This window comes from Diabrotica undecimpunctata, chromosome 1, assembly GCF_040954645.1.
Source record: "Diabrotica undecimpunctata isolate CICGRU chromosome 1, icDiaUnde3, whole genome shotgun sequence".
Taxonomy (NCBI): domain Eukaryota; kingdom Metazoa; phylum Arthropoda; class Insecta; order Coleoptera; family Chrysomelidae; genus Diabrotica; species Diabrotica undecimpunctata.
In genome coordinates this window covers 42,079,887-42,097,573 of record NC_092803.1, presented here as the reverse complement: position 1 = coordinate 42,097,573, position 17,687 = coordinate 42,079,887, and the positions used below count along the sequence as shown (strand labels likewise).

The following is a 17,687-nucleotide window of genomic DNA, read 5'->3' as shown; positions in this document are numbered from 1 at the left end:
CGTCCTGAAGAGGCGCAAGCCTAAAGCAGGACAGCAGACACATCCAACACAGAAGATAAACACACACTCACAAAAACCAACGCTACAATGAATCGATCTCAAGTCAGTAGTGAAAGTTGTGTCTAACTCATGGTTTTACCCGTGTAGGGTAGCTCCCTAGAGCACTTTGCTCGAAGGGCTCTGTTTCTTTCTAAGACTCTGAAGCTGAGTTTTTTTCTTCTTAGAAAGAATGTGTTTTATTTCCACCTTTAATAAAACCATAATGAATGGCATTGTCTCTTCAAGATAATGCCACAACAAGAGCGTACCGGCCAACTACGCAATATAACACCATATTGCGCAATAGTTGGATAAAGTAACAAACATGGAAACTTGCACCAAGTTGCAATCAGTTTTTCATACGTTTATTAATTACACCGGAGACGACAATTCTTTGGTGGTTATCGTGGTTAAACATGGTACAAATGTATTCATTATACCATGGTGGTTAAAAGATTTTGAACATCGAGTCTAATCGATGATTTTGAAACTTTTAACCCTTAACCTCATTAAACTTTTATAGTGACCTTCTTCTTTTTCTTTACTTATGATTTAGCATTTAGGACATCCAAGAACGCTTAACTAGAAGGATAGTTCCATCGTCTGCATCGAGCAAAAAGACAAAAGAGGGAATCTAATCGTTATGAAAAGGCGACCAAAAAAGTGGCCTCTGATGGCGGACATATCCGGAAATGCGAATGCGCCAAATTTAAATTTTCCGACACTTATTCAACAGTAGCTATAAAATAGTTTCCAGAATGTGTCTTCTTCTTCTTCTGGTTCCTATCCGTTTCGGATGTTGGAAATCATATTGGCAATCATGACCTTGCTCGCTGCGGCTCGAAACAGCTCCGTTGAGGTTTTCTTAAACCATGTTCTTAAATTCCGCAGCAATGATATTCTCCTTCTACCGGGTCCTCGCTTACCTTTGACTTTACCTTGCAATATAGACTGCAGCAGGGAGTAACGGTGCTGATTTCTCATAACGTGTCCCAGATATTGCAATTTTATGCGTTTGATCGTAAACACAATCTCTGGTTCCTTCTTCATTTTTTCTAGAACTTCGTTGTTCGTGATCCTTGCTGTCCATGATATTCTCAGCATTCTTCTATAAAGCCACATCTCAAATGCTTCAAGTTTTTTAATAGTGGTGTCTGTAAGCGTCCATGCCTCCGCCCCGTACAACAACACAGAGAAAACATAGCATCTCAAATGTCTCATTTTTGTATCCAGGGATATGTTGTGACTTTTGAAGATGGCGCTCATTTTGTTAAAGACCGTTCTTGCCTTTCCTATGCGGCACTTTATTTCCTGTACATTGCTCCACTGTTCGTTTATAATAGTTCCCAGGTAGCAATACTGTTTTACTCGCTCTATCTGCGTCCCATTAATGTATAGATGAGCCCCATTTATATTCTCCTTGCTGACAATCATTTGTTTGGTTTTGTGGGTATTAATGTTTAGTCCGTACTGTTGACTGTACTCGTTTATTGTGTCTTAGACGAGAAAATTTTAATTAAATATTAACGATAACAGTCTAAAATGTGAAACAAACAATTTTGACGTGACAACGTCTTAAATTAGGTTGTGGCTCGGAGTCATTCATGAAAAAGTGTAACGCCCGCTCACGTCTGTTACAGTGAGTCACCGAACGAGAGAGAGGCCCGCCGGACCGGCGAATGCCTTGCGTCTCTCTCCCACTCAAACATGATCGGTCCGCTGCGCGCGCAGCACTAGAGAATTAGGCGCGTTGAATCGGTGCGTGCTTCCGTGCTTGTGTCTCTGTCCTCTGTCTTTCTCGAGCGTTCTTCGCGTTCAAGACACATTACAGCAGAAACACTTCCTTTCATTTCATATTTCTCCTATCATCGTCCTATCCTCAACAAAATCACTCAAATAGAAATTAGTTAAGTTTAAGTTTACATGTACAATGTTTTAGTAAACAAAATATATTTCTATAGTTAAAATTTGTGCAATTCTTATTTTCATTCAATTCCTTGTTCCTATTGTGCAATTTAATAATATTCATATCAATAAATATTCTACCGAGAAAAAGACGTTGTCACGTAAAATCTTCGCCCGTAAAACCGACTTTACAGGCAACCGATTTTTTTTTATTTCTATAGACTCCAGGAGCTCCCTCTTTTTTACTTAATTTTCTAATTTTTGACCTAGTTGAATCCAGCATCACTAAGTTTTTTCGCTTCAAATTTTCAGCTTCTTTGGATTTTATATTTCTATGATTTATTCTAATTATTGTTCTAAGATTACAAAAGTTTTTAATAAGCGCATATGGCAACATTTTTTCTTTTTTTTAAATACTTTTTGAAATAAATCCAAGAACTCCATTATTTTTCCTATAGGAATAATTTTATTTTATCATTAACAATATGTCCTTCTAGAGGCCTTAACATTAGTGTTAGTCAAGGCCTCACGATGTTAGTCAAGATGATAGAGCAGGTAAGGGATAATTCACAAATCCCCTATCTCAGATAATGCAAAAAAATTTTTAAATAGAGCTAACTTTTCTTACTGTAGTACCTCAAAGGAAAGCTCTAGATATTTCTTCTGTAGTCCAACAAACTCTATTCTTCTTTCAGAAAGAAGAGAATAATGACAGGTCAATGAAAGTGGTACATTTTATTGATCTTATGAGAATAGTAGTAAATGGCAAAAATCGTGTAACCTTTATTTAATTTAACAGCTTTATAGAAACTGACTTCATTTGCAACAAAACACAAAAATTGCATATGAAAGCTGCACTCTTCACTTTTAAAATGCACTTTGATTTTTGTTGGTAGGACACTCTGATCAAAATAGATCGAATTTTTACCATCCAGTTCATACAAATTTTATTTAAAAAATTACTTTTGTGCACATAATTGACATTCAAAATCACTGGTAGCCTCAAGCGTTGTTTCTAAGAGAATGGTTCATTCTGCACAAAAAGTGGTAATAAACATTTTTTTTAACATTATCTCAGCTACATTTCTTATAAAATTGTTGTTCCACCCCCTCCCAATTTTTTGTGGCAAACTTAATTCAGTTTGTTTGTATAATTTTTACTTTTGAGGCTCAGTGGCATTTTCGTCTCTGACGATTAGATTGTCCTTTTTCTAAGTATTGACTCTAGTTTTAGCTCGTCCCTTATCAATGTATTTCTTATTTTATCCATTCATGTGTCATCTTTAACTCTTCTGAGATATTTTATGTCTACTGCTTGGTTTTTACTTTATTTTGTTATATTTCAGGATTCACATCCAACATGTTACTGTTACTCTGTATATAGATTGAAGGTATTTATTTTTGTTCGTTTTGAAAATTCTTTTTTATTTATAAAAGCCTTGTTCATTGTTCATTACATAGTAGAATTTTATTTTATTGCACTGTCTACTTGTTACATCGATTTGTATATTTCTTCACTTACCACCATTATTTTGGTTAAGATTCATGTTCCTTTAATGTCAAATGCTCCTTCTGAGATTTCTGTTCTTTGTAAATGTATATGTCCGAGGAACAGTTTTTTCACATCTTTTGAACATTGCGTTTTTATTGGCATTATTTTATCCATACACATATTTTGGTGTGAATGATGAATGAATGTTAACATTAGCCATTTTGAATCTTTTGTGAAGTAACTCTGAATAGTTTAATTTAGAATAATAATCTTATGTTTTTATCCTTCCATAATTCACTATTATCAGGACTATTATAATTAAAATAATTTTAAGAACAGAAATTGTTTATCACTTTTATTCATCAAAATCATTTTTAGCATTTTTATCAACCACAATAAAATTTCCTAAATTATTTTTCATCCATGATATCCATAGCTCATCCACTAGTTTACTATAAGTAACCTCATTGAAAACATCACTCCTACTAACCTCTACAAAGCCCATTTCCCGGAACATCTTTATACTAATATCATTGTCATATAAAATTTTCACAATATATTGTTTCACTCCTAAATACTGTATGCCATACATAAACATGAGTAGCATAGCTTCCCATCCACACTTCCTACCTCTGGCCCATTCTTCTGCTATCATTATTTCAGCCTCAGCACATATTCTGTCATCTGCATTGGCAAAAAATAAATTTGTGTCCCCAATCATTGAATCTACAATACAAAATTTCAAGTAGATAGAACATATTCAAACATTGTTCTATAATTATCAATTATACATACCTATTTCATTTTGTGTTTCTTCATATTTCTGTTTATCAAGTACTATGAATGTTAATTCTGAAAAGATGGAATATGTTCAGATTTTTTTTCTATATATAAATTGTTTGCTACTCAACTATTTTCATCCATAAGCCATGACTTTTGCATTTCATATTCCTCATCTAAAGTTAAAGGCTCCGATCCAGTTAAATGTTGCAGGTTTTCTGATTTCATCCACAAATGATACCTGAAATATGGGTTAATAAAAGTGACATAACTTGTTCTTTATAATACTTACTTTAAAACGTGTTCTTTTTTATAAGGTATTAATATTACTTTTTTGCATTGTATAGTGGTGTCTTTATTTATTAACATTTTTTCTAACTGACAATATTTGCAGAAAAAGTAAGGTTATATTATATATTTATCAATAAATACCAAACCAAAATAATACTAAAAAATAACTTCAGAATAGGCAAGAGGAGATATGAAAACTTAGAAGAAGAAGAAACAGAAAGATCTACTTCTACTTTGGAAGTTTGGAGAATTTATGTCAGTTGTCATAACATGCTTTTTAAGTTTATCTTGGTAAATAATTTGTAAGATTTTTTAATCATTTAATAGAAAAATAAAATTTAATTAAAAATGGGACGGCGTGCTATTAATACCACTAAAAGTGGTAAATACATGAATCCTACAGATCAAGCAAGTAAGTATATTTGCTCCTATGCTTTGTAACTTTATTAAACTTGTTGGATTTTAGGAAAAGAGGCTAGGAAGCTAGAATTAAAGAAAAATAAAAAGCAGCGACAGATGGTAAGAGCAGCTGTACTAAAAGGAAAAGATCCCCAACAAATTTTAGAAGAAATGGAAAAGATAGATCAAATGGGTTAGTTTTTATACATATAAATCATACTTATAGGCTCTCAGGTTTTACAATAATTCCTCGATTTTTCAGAGTTCAATGTAAACCAGCCATCGCCTCTGAATGAAAAAGTATTAAAGGATAAGAGAAAAAAGCTTAGAGATACATTAGATAGAGTTCTTAGTATGTATGTAAGTATTGAATTAATATATTTAAGACCTTATCATTATTTATAACTATTTCAGTATAAAGATGATCCCGAAAAGTGGGTTGATTTGAAAAGGCGACAGACAGAATATGAACAAAAGAAAAACCAACTAGTAGTCTTTTATGAGTCAGTCAAAAGTGCTCAGCAAGTTACAGTAGATGAGATCCCATTACCTCAACTGCCACAAAAAATTACAACTATCACAAACACACCTGCACAGATCCCATTACCTGCAGTAGAAAGAAAACAGGAACATACCATATATTCTATTGCCACAGCACTAAAATTGCAGTCATTGGTAAGTTAATGTTTCATCACAAAATATATTTTACTGATAGTATGATATGAATTCAGGGTCAGCCAGTAAGAGAACCACCTGGTTGTCCACCTGGTCCACCTCCTGAAATAAATGATGAAGGAGAAGTAGAAGAATTTGGTACTAAGATTCAAGAAGAAATTAAAGATGCAGAGAAAAAAGATCTAGACTCAGAAGAAACTTCACCTGCTAAACCTACATCTTTGCAACAAAAAATGGTGGCTCTGTCTGGTCAAAATGTTGATGAGTTTATGAAAGAAATGGAAACTGTACAGAAAAAGGTTGATATACATCGTATTGATGAGCAAAGGGCAAAATTGACTGTTAATATAGAGCCATTAGTACCACCAGGTAAATTTTGTTTATGTATTTGTGTATTTTCACTTCAATACTCTTGATATGTAGACTATCAACAAGATTTTAAAATGAAAGAAAATTTTTATTCATACTACAGCTATTGACCTATTGATCCTAATTCTTTGATTTTTGTAAATGTTCAAATTTGCATTATTGTTGTCAGAAAGTCTAAAAATGTTGGACATATCTAATTTAACAAATGAAATGACTGATGTTTTTGTACACACTTATGACAAATCAAAACATGGAAAAAGGAAAGTGTTTTTAAAGTGTGTAAACATTTAAGTCCTACCTGAGCACTTTCGGCTTACAAAGCCATCTTTAGAGCTATGCTGCTACAATAGAACAATGATACAAATAACTAATTAAATTAAATTAAGTTTACAATGTTTCACTTACGTTAAGTATTTAAAGTATCACTACTAATAAAGATCATTTGGTAAAAATTTACAGAAAATTTTACACATTAAAAAATTTGGATATGGTAAGGGTGTCAGAACCCAACCATTTATTGGATTTGAAGCAGCAGATAGAATGAGGAAAACTGAATGCCAGCCTTTTAAGGCTGACAACTAATTATTAGGCCTTCTAAGTTCAGCCTTAATTTATCTGGACAATATTTAGATCTTGCATTTTTATGAATAATGCATTATACATTACATTATCAATAAATGATGAAAAATTCTTGAAAAAAAGTTCATGAAGTTTCATTTTCATATAATATATTCTTTTCTTTCCATACTATATGTTTTTGATCAATTTTAACATATTTTTTATAGGTACAGAAATGCCCAGTCTACCATCTCAAGCACCTGCTGTACCTCCACATATATTCCCTGGTAATATAAGACTGCCTCCAGGTCCACCTCCAGGAAGGCTTATGCCCCCTGGTCCTCCACCAGGTTTACCACCTAGATTACCAATTAGATTGCCCCAAGTATCAACAAGGATGATAAGAATGACACCACCACAGCTTATCCAGCCTGTATTATCTGCAGCTCCACAGTTAATCAATAGGTATAGTACATTTTGGACCATATTTGTTTTTTCGATAAAATGATTGTGTTCTGAATCTCTGGCAGAGAAGTTTCTTTCTAATAACTTTTTTAAAAATAAATTCTGTAATATTTTAATTTAATTTTAAAATAATTATGTGCTTCTTGTTTTAGGTCTGATTCTGTGAAGCAAGGAGTAACAATTTCTGCCAAACCTCAAATAAGAAATCTCAGTGCAGATGTCACCAGGTTTGTCCCATCTGCTCTAAGAGTCAAACGGGAAGATAAGAAACTTGTCAAAAACCCAAGTGCTTTTGCTAGAGAAATGAAACAGAAGGAATTTACTATGCACCAGAATGCACTTGCAGGTCATACCAAAGATGATGCTTATAAGCAGTTCATGCAAGAGATGGAAAACTTATTGTAGGTTTTATTTGGAAATGTATATTATAGAATTGATTTTAAATATTAAATATAAAATAGTTGTTGTGTTTGTTTGAATTTTGATACATAGACATTTTAAACAGTAGACTATGACTTAATGACCAGACTAGACTCGGAAGTATTTATTCATCATTTAGTAATTACATGAAATTATAAACTGAAGTCCAAAGAGTCTAATACAACATGTGATAAAATATTCATAAAACTAGAATAATTTCCAGATCTTGTAGTGGAACCATCACTTAAAAATTTACTCTTTGAACTGCAGTTTAACTATAGCATTATCTGTGTAATAATGCTATAATATATAATTCCACTGAAGGAATTACGCCAGAAAAATCAAATAGTGCAATTATGGTAATCATAAAAAAGGAGATGTAACAGAAATTGGAAACTATAGACCTATCAGCTTATCTCATTTATATAAGCTCTTTATGAGAATAATTACCACTAGACTGGGATCTAAACTAGATTTTCACCAACCCTTAGAGCAAACCAGATTTAGGAGTAGCTTTGGAACTAATGACCAACTGAATGTAATAAAATCCTTGATAGAGAAAGTTACAGAATACAACAAGCCATTGATAGTAATATTTGTAGACTTTGAGAAAGTATTTGACTCAGTCCAGCATGGCTCCATTTTAACAGCTCTTACAGAGTACAGTATTGAGCATAGGTACACAACTCTTCTTCAGAATATAATAATAGCACAACAGCTGCAGTCTGAATGTACTATGGCTATATAAACACATATCGCTTGGAAAGAGGTATTAGGCAAGGAGACACCATATCTCGTAAACTATTCACCATTTTATTACAGAGTGCTATAAGAAACAATAGTTGGAAAAATCTTGGACTCAACATAAATGGGGAGTTTCTGAACAACTTGAGGTTTGCAAATGACAAAGTCCTTATTGCAGACCGGGAAGTTCATGCCTGCCACAATTTCTTCAAGACATTCGGAGTTCTTGTACACAAGTTGGCCTTAAAAGTGTTAATGCTGCATGAATTGAAAAAAAGAACAAAAGTGGATACTGTTCATGTAGAATTGTCCTTCGTAACCATCAGAAATATCTGTCAATACTCAGAAACAGAAGAAATATTGACAGCTCATTAAAGATTTTTATCAATTCAGATCTCACCACATAAAAGAGAACTACATTACACACTGTCAAAAGTGAACTTAAGGAAAGAGAGAAAAGGCTAACAAAACTTATTAATTAAGTACTTAAATGGCACTCCTAAAACAATGTGAAAAAACTAACACAGTCATCACCTGGACTGTGGATTTATTTTCAAAATGTAGGAGGTGTCATATTCAATGACACCTGTTGACATGTAACTATGCCTATGAAGAGCTGCAGTTGTTTGACCTCAACATATAGAACTGATCGTTTCAGGGAAACAAGTTCATTCCCAAGAGGTGGTAAAATCCTTAAGTTCATAAGAGTTTAAGCAGTGAAGCATGCTCAATCATCCCGCAAATTCTTTCAAATTTTTGCCCTCAGAAATTTCTTTTAGCTACGCCCACGGCTAACAAATCCTTAGAAGAGTTATATTACGCCTTCTAATTGGCATATCGAGGGCAAGTCATGGTTCTCCTACAATCCTTTCCCCTCTCAGAAACAAGTCAATAGCTTGTGTTTTGTCTATTCACTAACCCTTCACTTTTAAGAACAGATATAATTTTCTCGCTTTCTAAAATTTTCTCCGAAAATCAAGTTTAACAAAAACAAACGAGGAAGTCCCTTTTAACCAAATCGGTCCCCATTCCTAAAGTATAATTAGGGCTAATCCCGCATGAGCAAAAAAGATCCCTTCTCTTTGGTAAAATTTAGGCTCTCGAACGAATATCACAAATGATTACTTTACCTGTGTACCAACCTTAGAGTTAGGCAGATCAACTTGGCTGTAAGTCGTTGGATACCATCAAATACCATTATGCCTCTGTATTACCTATGACATTGCGTGTTTCTGTTGACATAACCGCCGAATTGTTTATTGGCGCCAGCCCACAACGATTACCGCATCCTTACCCCCAGAGGAATATCCCCCAGACACGTACGCCAGTAGTATGAACCTGTAAGTACATTTTGTTGCTTTATTTTATTGGACACAAAAGCCGAGAGTTTTACAACCAGACACACTAAATCTCCTTGTAAGTGATTTACAACATTTCAATACTGTATTTTTCTTTGTGAAAACGTACCATTTATATTATAAGTAAGGTCAAATTATTTCTGAATAATTTATATGTATATATTTATCTGTTTTGCTTACCTGTATTTAAATGCTAATAGCGTTTAGTTAAAAAAATATATTTATATGGTGATCACTAAATTTTATTATGTCTTCAAGGTGCAACAATTTTTAAATTAATTAATTTCATTAACTTACTAGTAATTCATAGATTTCAGAATAATTTTTAAAGTAACCATTCACTTAATTAATTTTCAAACATTTCTTTTCAACCTCTTGAGGATATTATATTTACAGTTATATTTCGCATTTGTAGAATAAATTTTGTTATATATCTATTTATATTACTAATTGTGGACATGCAACATATCAATATTATAATTTGCTTATTCTGTCAGTGTTTCCGTAAAGAAAACCCCAGCGCCACCTATCCACCAAAATTACTACTAATTTTAATAATATATAATATATATAAAAGCTGTAAAAGTAGTCCAGAGATGGAAGCCCCAAGGAAACAGAACAAGAGGAAGGCCCCGTAAAAGATGGATAGACGACGTAGAGAGGGATCTTAAAACCATGAACATCAGGCAGTGGCGAAGGAAAGTATCCGACAGGGCAGAATGGAAGAACATTGTTAAGCAGGCCAAGACTCACAAAGGGTTGTAGCGCCATTAGAAGAAGAAGAAGAAGATATAAAAAAATATTTATTTAATAAATATTTCTTTATAACAAACCAGTGACATATGATGTATATATTATATACATCATATGTCACTGGTTTGTTATAAAGAAATATTTATTAAATAAATATTTTTTATTTATTAAAGAAATAACGTGGTTTATAAAGAAATAAAGGCTTTGGAAAATTTATAAAATAATATGTATTGTCTTTAAATGATTTAGAGCGTGGGTTACTCTTATACATATATTCCATAACAACACTTCGTTGTTCCTTTTCGTACAGTTATCGTAATAAAAATCGATTAAAAAAATTGATTTGCTAATTGTGGCACTCAATTTTTTTCAATAACTAGACTTTCTTTGGTATTTTTAATTTATTTAATACTAACCTAATCTGCTTATTTACAAAATGTCTGTTAAAAAAAATGGCTGACACTATTTTTTGATGAAAAGTCCTATTTAGTTATTTACGTATATATACCACCACTAAATTAATACATATATGACGTAAATATTTTGTAAAGTAAAATTAGAATATAAATAATTTAAAATATAACGCTCTGTTTATAAATAATATTCCTTTTCGAAAGTTTTTACACATAAAGAATGCCCCAACATTATATACATGCAAGTTCCTAACAGCTATCATAACAGCTATGCAATTTTAAATACACTAACATTATAATAGCAACAAATTTTTCAAAACTAAACTAGCGTTCTCGCCAAATCTTAAACTACCAAAAACGCTCTCACCAAAATTACAACTTCCATTTTTGTGAATAAATTATTTATCCTCAACTTCCAAACTTCAAAATTCTTTGTTAAATAATATTCAATTTTATTACATGTGATCACAAGGATATGTGGATAATCTGCATATTACTATAAATGTGTTTTATTTTGTGTATTGATTCACTGAGCTTGCTAACATTTTGACAAGAGTCATTATCGGAAACAAAAATTCCTATAGAGGGAGTGAGGAGTTTCAATGCGCTAGAGAGAGAGATCAAAAAACTGCAAGAGATGATGTCGTTAGTACGCGCGGCTGGTATGTGTAACGAGTCCGTTACTTTAATAATCCGTAAACATTTTTAAATACAATTTTAAAATCCCAATCCTCTTAATGCTTTTCTGAATTTTGAATTTCTAAGTTGGCTTAAACAGCGACACCTACGATGATGTAGGGCAACATGATCAACCGGCTAGCAATTAGCGCTCATTCTGGTTTTAACCTTTTGGTAGACAACATCGTTTAACAAAAAAAAGGGTAGGCGACAGAAGAAGGCTAAATTTGTTTTAAAGAATATTAATTTCGTTGGGAAGGAAGAATATATACAGTTTTTAGTTGTTTCGTAGTGTATACCCGTTGATTTATAAGCCACTTCTAGTCGCCAGTTAAATCCAGGATCGAGGATTTTTTTTTTCATTTATTTTTGGGGATTTTTTTTACAAGGAGGAAAAGAATTTGCGTTTTTGAATTTGCCCATTTGCCCATCTGTTCCATCAGAGGTCCAGAGCTCTCTCAGACTACTCTCGGACCACTTCAGGATACCAGCCCGAAAGACCTCCCTTATTTAGAGTGTGGAACATTGTTCATTTTTTATATTTTTTTTTATTCATTAATTGTTAATAATTTTGTTTATAATATTTTGTTTCCAATCTTAAATCATACTGTTTCATTTAATAATAAAGACCCGTCATTTTTTCTAAATAATTATGAAATATATAAGCATTAAAATTGTCACGTCCAGGTCGAGGTTTTAAATCCTCCCATTTAACTCAGTTTGTGCGATTTTATGTGTACACATCTAATCAGAGAGTTATTTATTAAGATTTTATTATTATTATATTTTCAAACGTTTGGACATTTATCCCTTCAGGATATTGTCCTCATTACTTTATTACAACCTTCAATTGAAAGCCAAAGTACAGAGTTGCATCTCTGAGGCAAGTAAATTACCTTTTTAGGTCAATCATTACAATTTTTCCTATATATTATTATTGGTAAATTTAGATCATCAAGGATCAGTTGCGTATAACCAGGGCATTTATTTTTTTTTTGTATATAATTAACTAAGTTGACTGTACATAATTGGTGGTGGGTATTTTAGGGTAAATTTAGATTGTATATATTGGATAGGGATTAAATTTTTGGTGAAAACTAAATATTTCAATTCATACCTGTATCTTTTTTTTGTATTTCAGCAAATAGCTTTACAAGATACCTTGGAAAGTTTATGTTAATACTTTCCTGGCGCCCACTCACATTTTGGAGCAACTTCTATAATCATTTTTATTTACCTTAGTTATATACCTATAGATTGTTTATTACCTTGTCATTCATTTTCTTATTCTACGGTCTCTGTAGGGCATGCAAATTTGCCAAATCCTCTTTTGAGTGTTAAGTAGTCACTCTCCGGCACATTCAGCTAGCCAGCTTTAATTTATTTGTTTTGTTACATCACTCCTCATTTGTTTTTGTTACATATGGTCGGTCTATGTTAATATATACTTTTATGATTTTGATATCTTCATTTACGAAAACATACAACACAAAAGTTTCTACCCCTTGCTTTTATTTGTGCAAGAGAAATCATTAGGATACGAAACATAGGCATATCTATGTTTCGTGGACCTTAAGAAGGCATTTGACCGGGTCAAATTAAAGGATGTTATCCACTTATTAAACGCAAGAGAAATACCTCTAGGAATAATCAAAACGATCGAAAATATCTACCAAAACAACACAATAAAAGTAAAAGTAGAAGAACTAACCAACCCCATTAAAGCTGGCAATGGCATAAGACAGGAAGATTGTCTGAGTCCTCTATTGTTCAACTTGATTATTGCTGAAAGAATAAAAAAAGTAAGAATCAAAAAAGGATAACAAATGAGAGAAAAACAACTTAAAATAATCTGCTATGCAGACGACGCAATACTACTATCTAAAAGTGAAATGATTTACAATGTATGATGCACAAGTGATGGAGTTGGAATATCTAGGCGCCACATTATATAGCTACGGAAAGCTCGAAACTGAAGTGGAAGATCAAGTGAATAGAGCAAACAGATCTGCAGGTAGCCTGGATGAAACAATATGGAGAAATAAAAATATTGGGGAACAAATGAAAAGCAGAATTTACAAAACAGTCATCAGACCAATAATGACACGCGGCAGAAACACGACCTGACACAGAGAAACAGAGCAGAAGACAGAGCTAGAAGTACAGATATACGACGTAGGTGTAAAATATCAAGAACTGGGTCAGGAATAGAAGAGTAGAATGGATCGATCATATAAGTCGAATGACAACAAATAGAGTAGTAAAGACGGTAAGAAATAGGAAGACGATCAGTAGGAAGACCACGAAAACGATGGAACGACAACTTACTGGAAGCACATTGAAAAACAGAGTCATGTCTACATAAAAAGAAGAAGCTTTTATTAGTGCAAATATACTTAATGGTGTAGACTTCTTTTATTAAAAAATGAATAATCATAAATAATGGAGAGTGTATACCTATTCATTAATTTTGGTTATAAACTTTTTTCCGTTTCTAAATTCGAATCTATAAACGACTATAAAATTTCAAAAATAAACATTTAAACGCATGTCTTATTCGATTCATTTATTTTTTAGATAAACTTCATGTTCCGTCTCCTTATATTTTAATTAATTTTATTAGTTAGTTTTTATATCTGTAATTTTTTATGTTCCTTTGGTAAATTTCTTCTTCTTAGAGTGCCTTATCCCTACGGAACGTCGGCGACTACCATGCTTATAATATTTTTATACTGATCTCGGTCTTGCGCTACGTGTAGCAATTGGTCCGCTGTCAAACCTGTCCACTGCCGCAAATTCCTCAACCAAGAGAGTTTCTTCCGTCCTATCCATTTCTTTCCTTCGATTTTACCGTTGAGAATTAGCCGAAGGAACTCATATCTTGGTCCTCTGATTATATGTCCAAGATATTCTAGTTTACGCCTCTTAATAATATTTAATAGAGTTCGTTGATGTCTCATTCTTCGAAGAACTTCTTCGTTACTAGTTCTGCTAGTCCATGGAATTTTTAGTATCCTTCGATACAACCACATCTCAAACGCCTCGATTTTATTCATGATATCGGCGTTTAAAGTCCAAGTTTCACATCCATACAAAAGTACAGACCACACGTAACATCTTGTAAACTTTTCACGGATTTCCAAATTTAATGAGTTATTGGATAATAGAGGCTTGAATTTTTGAAATGAGTTTCTTGCCTGTTCAATTCTACATCGAATTTCGAAGGATGGATCTAGATTTTGGGTAATCCAACATCCAAGGTATTTGAATCTCTGAACTCTCTGCAGCGGTTGTTGGTTTAATATCAGTTGGGTTGCGCCGATATCCACTTTACTGGTCACCATGTATTTAGTTTTATCGATATTTATCGACAGTCCCCAATTTGTGCATTCCATGTCAACTCTATTGATTGGCTCCAGCAGATCGTCGATGTTTTCAGCTAGAATCACAGTATCGTCGGCGTACCGTATATTGTTAATTATTTCTCCTCCTATGATAATTCCTTTTTGATCTTTTAAAGCTTCCCTAAGTAGATTCTCAGAATACACGTTTAAGAGGGTGGGAGATAGTATACAGCCTTGTCTTACGCCTCGTTCAATACTGATTGGCTTTGATTCTCTGTTGTTGGTATTAATAATGGCTGTTTGGTTCCAGTAAAGTTTGGCAATAAGTTTGATGTCTTTCTCATCTAGTTGGATGCTCTGCAAGGCGGTCATTAGTCTGGTATGCTGAACGCGATCAAATGCCTTTTCAAAATCAATGAAGCACATATATACGGGTTTTCTTACCTCCCAACATCGTTGAAGGAGTGTTTGCATAGAAAATAGTGCTTCTCTAGTTCCGAGGCATCTCCGGAACCCGAACTGCTCTTGACTAATTATTTCTTCGCACTTGTTGTTAATTCGATTTAGAAGAATATGCAACAGTATTTTAACGGCATGGCTCATTAAACTAATGAGTCTACAATTGCTACATTTCTTAACGTTTGGTTTCTTAGGTAGAGGAATAAAGATCGATTTTAGCCAGTCCGATGGAATTTCACTGGTATCATATATTTGATTGAAAAGTACAGTGGGTTCTTTTATATTGTCATTTGAGAGTAATTTTAGCCATTCGCTGTATATTTGATCTGGTCCACTGGCTTTGTTGTTTTTGGCTTGGTGTATGGCCTTTTCCACTTCAGCGTTTAAGATTGATGGTCCTGTATTTGCACTTAAGTTAGGTAGTGATCCTCGATCATCCTTAAATAATGCTTTAATGTAGTTTTCCCATTCCTCCATTACTTCGTCTTCTAGAGATAGTGCATGACCTTCATTATTCGTTAATGTTATGGGTGTATTTCTTTTGTGTACTGTAACTTTGATTTTCTTATGTGTGTTAAATTCGTCATGTTTTCGTTGCAATTCTTCTAATTCCTCACATTTTGCTCGCATCCATAACTCTTTGGCTTCCCTGATTTTTCTTCGAATCAGATTATGCTTTCGTTTATACTCTGAGTTATTTCTATTTTTAAGCTGGCTTCTTTCGTCCATCATTTCGATTATTTCATCTTTCATCCACGCTTGCTTTTTATTATGTGGTGAGAGTTTCACTTTGCGTTGCTGTATCGATGATATCATTCTTTATGTTATCCCATCTTTCTTCGACTGTTGGTACATTGTATACTTGTGTGATGTTGTCTCGAATTTTTTCATTCATTGTCTGTTCAAAGTGATGTTTAAATTCTTCTTCTTTTAGTTTTTGTCTATCGTATTTCTTTGTAATGGAAGGCTTTTTGATTGTCTTTAATTTTAGGTTGATTCTAGATGCCAGTAAATTGTGATCGGTGGCTGCGTCGGCACTTGGATATGTCTTAGTACATTTACATGAGTTTCGAAATCTATTGTTAATCATGATATAATCTATTTGGTTACGCATTACACTACCATGGCCATCTCTCGGTGATATCCATGTATAGAGACGTCTTTTTGGTTGCTTAAAACATGTGTTGGTGATAACAAAGTTTTCCTCTTGGCAGAACTCCACCAATCTATCACCTCTTTCGTTTCTTTCCCCAAGACCGAATCCTCCAGTAACTCCGGGAGTTATGTCTTCTCCTACTTTAGCGTTGAAGTCTCACATTATTACACAAATTTCGTGTTTTTTTGTGTTATTTAGTGCTTGCTTTAATACATGGTAAAATTCATTAATTTCGTTGTCTGTACTGTTACTTGTAATAGCGTATACTTGTATTAAGTTTATATTAATCTTACTTTTAATAGTTATCATCATTATTCGCTCTGAAAGAGGAACAAATTTGTCAACCAGATTTTCAAGTCGTTCCTCAAGAATTATAGCAACACCATTTTCATGAACATCATCCGTTTTTCCGGAGTAATAAGTAATATAACCTCCACTTTTTACAGTTCCCGATCCGGTCCATCTAGCTTCGCTAATTCCAAGGACTTGCAGGCCCAGACGTTTCATTTCGAGTTGTACAATTTTTAGTTTTCCTGATTGATATAAAGTTCTAACATTCCAAGTAGCAATATGTTTTATTAATGATCTATTTTTATTTTTATTTTTCCCTCCGGAGATTCTTAGCACCCCTGTCCCATTAAAGGGACGCCGGAGCCTCGGGGCCGTAGTATGATTTGTATTTGTCATGGAGCTTTTCTTGGGAGATTTAGTGCAGTAGTTTCCCATTGCTTTCTGCACCGCAGTATCACAGCCAGTTAAATCATTATGGGATTGCCGCCTGTGGGTGTCTGTCGTCAAACCTGCTAGATTTCGTTCTAATAGCCTTGATTCAGTAATGGCATCACTGCTGCCTAATGCCATGCCCTCAGTTGAATATAAATTTAGTTTACCTAAAATCTCTTCATAAGATTAAAACATTTCTGTTGAAGGTAAATGTTACTTTTGTAAACGGCTGTAAAATTTACCATTAGGTAAAGTAATAAGCTGGCTATTGTTTGTGAATAGTTTCGGGCACTTTTGTTGCTTTTGAGTTCGGAGAAGAACTCGTAACGAAGAAGAATAGTTGTGCGACCTAGATAGCTTACTCAGAATTAAAAGTGTATAATTTTAGATGCTAAGACTGATTTTTACCACTCCTCCTCTCGATATTTTGTTAACCATTTTGTATCAATTACCAAGCCAACCGTGAACATGTACACATCTCCATAGTAAAAAATAAACATTCTATTAAACTCTCGTAATATATTACTTTAAATTAATAAAGTAATATTTTTTGCAATTATATCTCACGGCGAACTGGTCGTGAGTAAACTCACTCCATTTAAAGATTTTTTTTAATTTTTGAGTTATAATTAATATTGGTTACAAGCACATATTCTTGATTATATA

The 17,687-nt window shown here is 33.3% G+C and overlaps 2 protein-coding genes across 2 annotated transcripts; one reads left to right on the top strand and one right to left on the bottom strand.

Moving 5' to 3' along the window:
- Positions 1-3,776: 3,776 nt before the first annotated feature.
- Positions 3,777-4,647, bottom strand: Mnat9 (microtubule-associated Nat9). The gene is made up of 4 exons (XM_072541710.1): positions 4,509-4,647; positions 4,348-4,457; positions 4,232-4,288; positions 3,777-4,162 (listed from the first exon to the last, which is right to left on the bottom strand). Exons 1-4 carry the CDS (start codon positions 4,583-4,585, stop codon positions 3,792-3,794), a joined length of 615 nt encoding a protein of 204 aa, XP_072397811.1. The 5' UTR covers positions 4,586-4,647; the 3' UTR covers positions 3,777-3,791.
- A 132-nt stretch (positions 4,648-4,779) lies between these two features.
- LOC140448602 (uncharacterized) lies at positions 4,780-7,436 on the top strand. Its single transcript, XM_072541697.1, has 7 exons — positions 4,780-4,919; positions 4,974-5,099; positions 5,169-5,266; positions 5,321-5,581; positions 5,638-5,950; positions 6,736-6,973; positions 7,126-7,436. Exons 1-7 carry the CDS (start codon positions 4,856-4,858, stop codon positions 7,376-7,378), a joined length of 1,353 nt encoding a protein of 450 aa, XP_072397798.1. The 5' UTR covers positions 4,780-4,855; the 3' UTR covers positions 7,379-7,436.
- Positions 7,437-17,687: the final 10,251 nt, after the last annotated feature.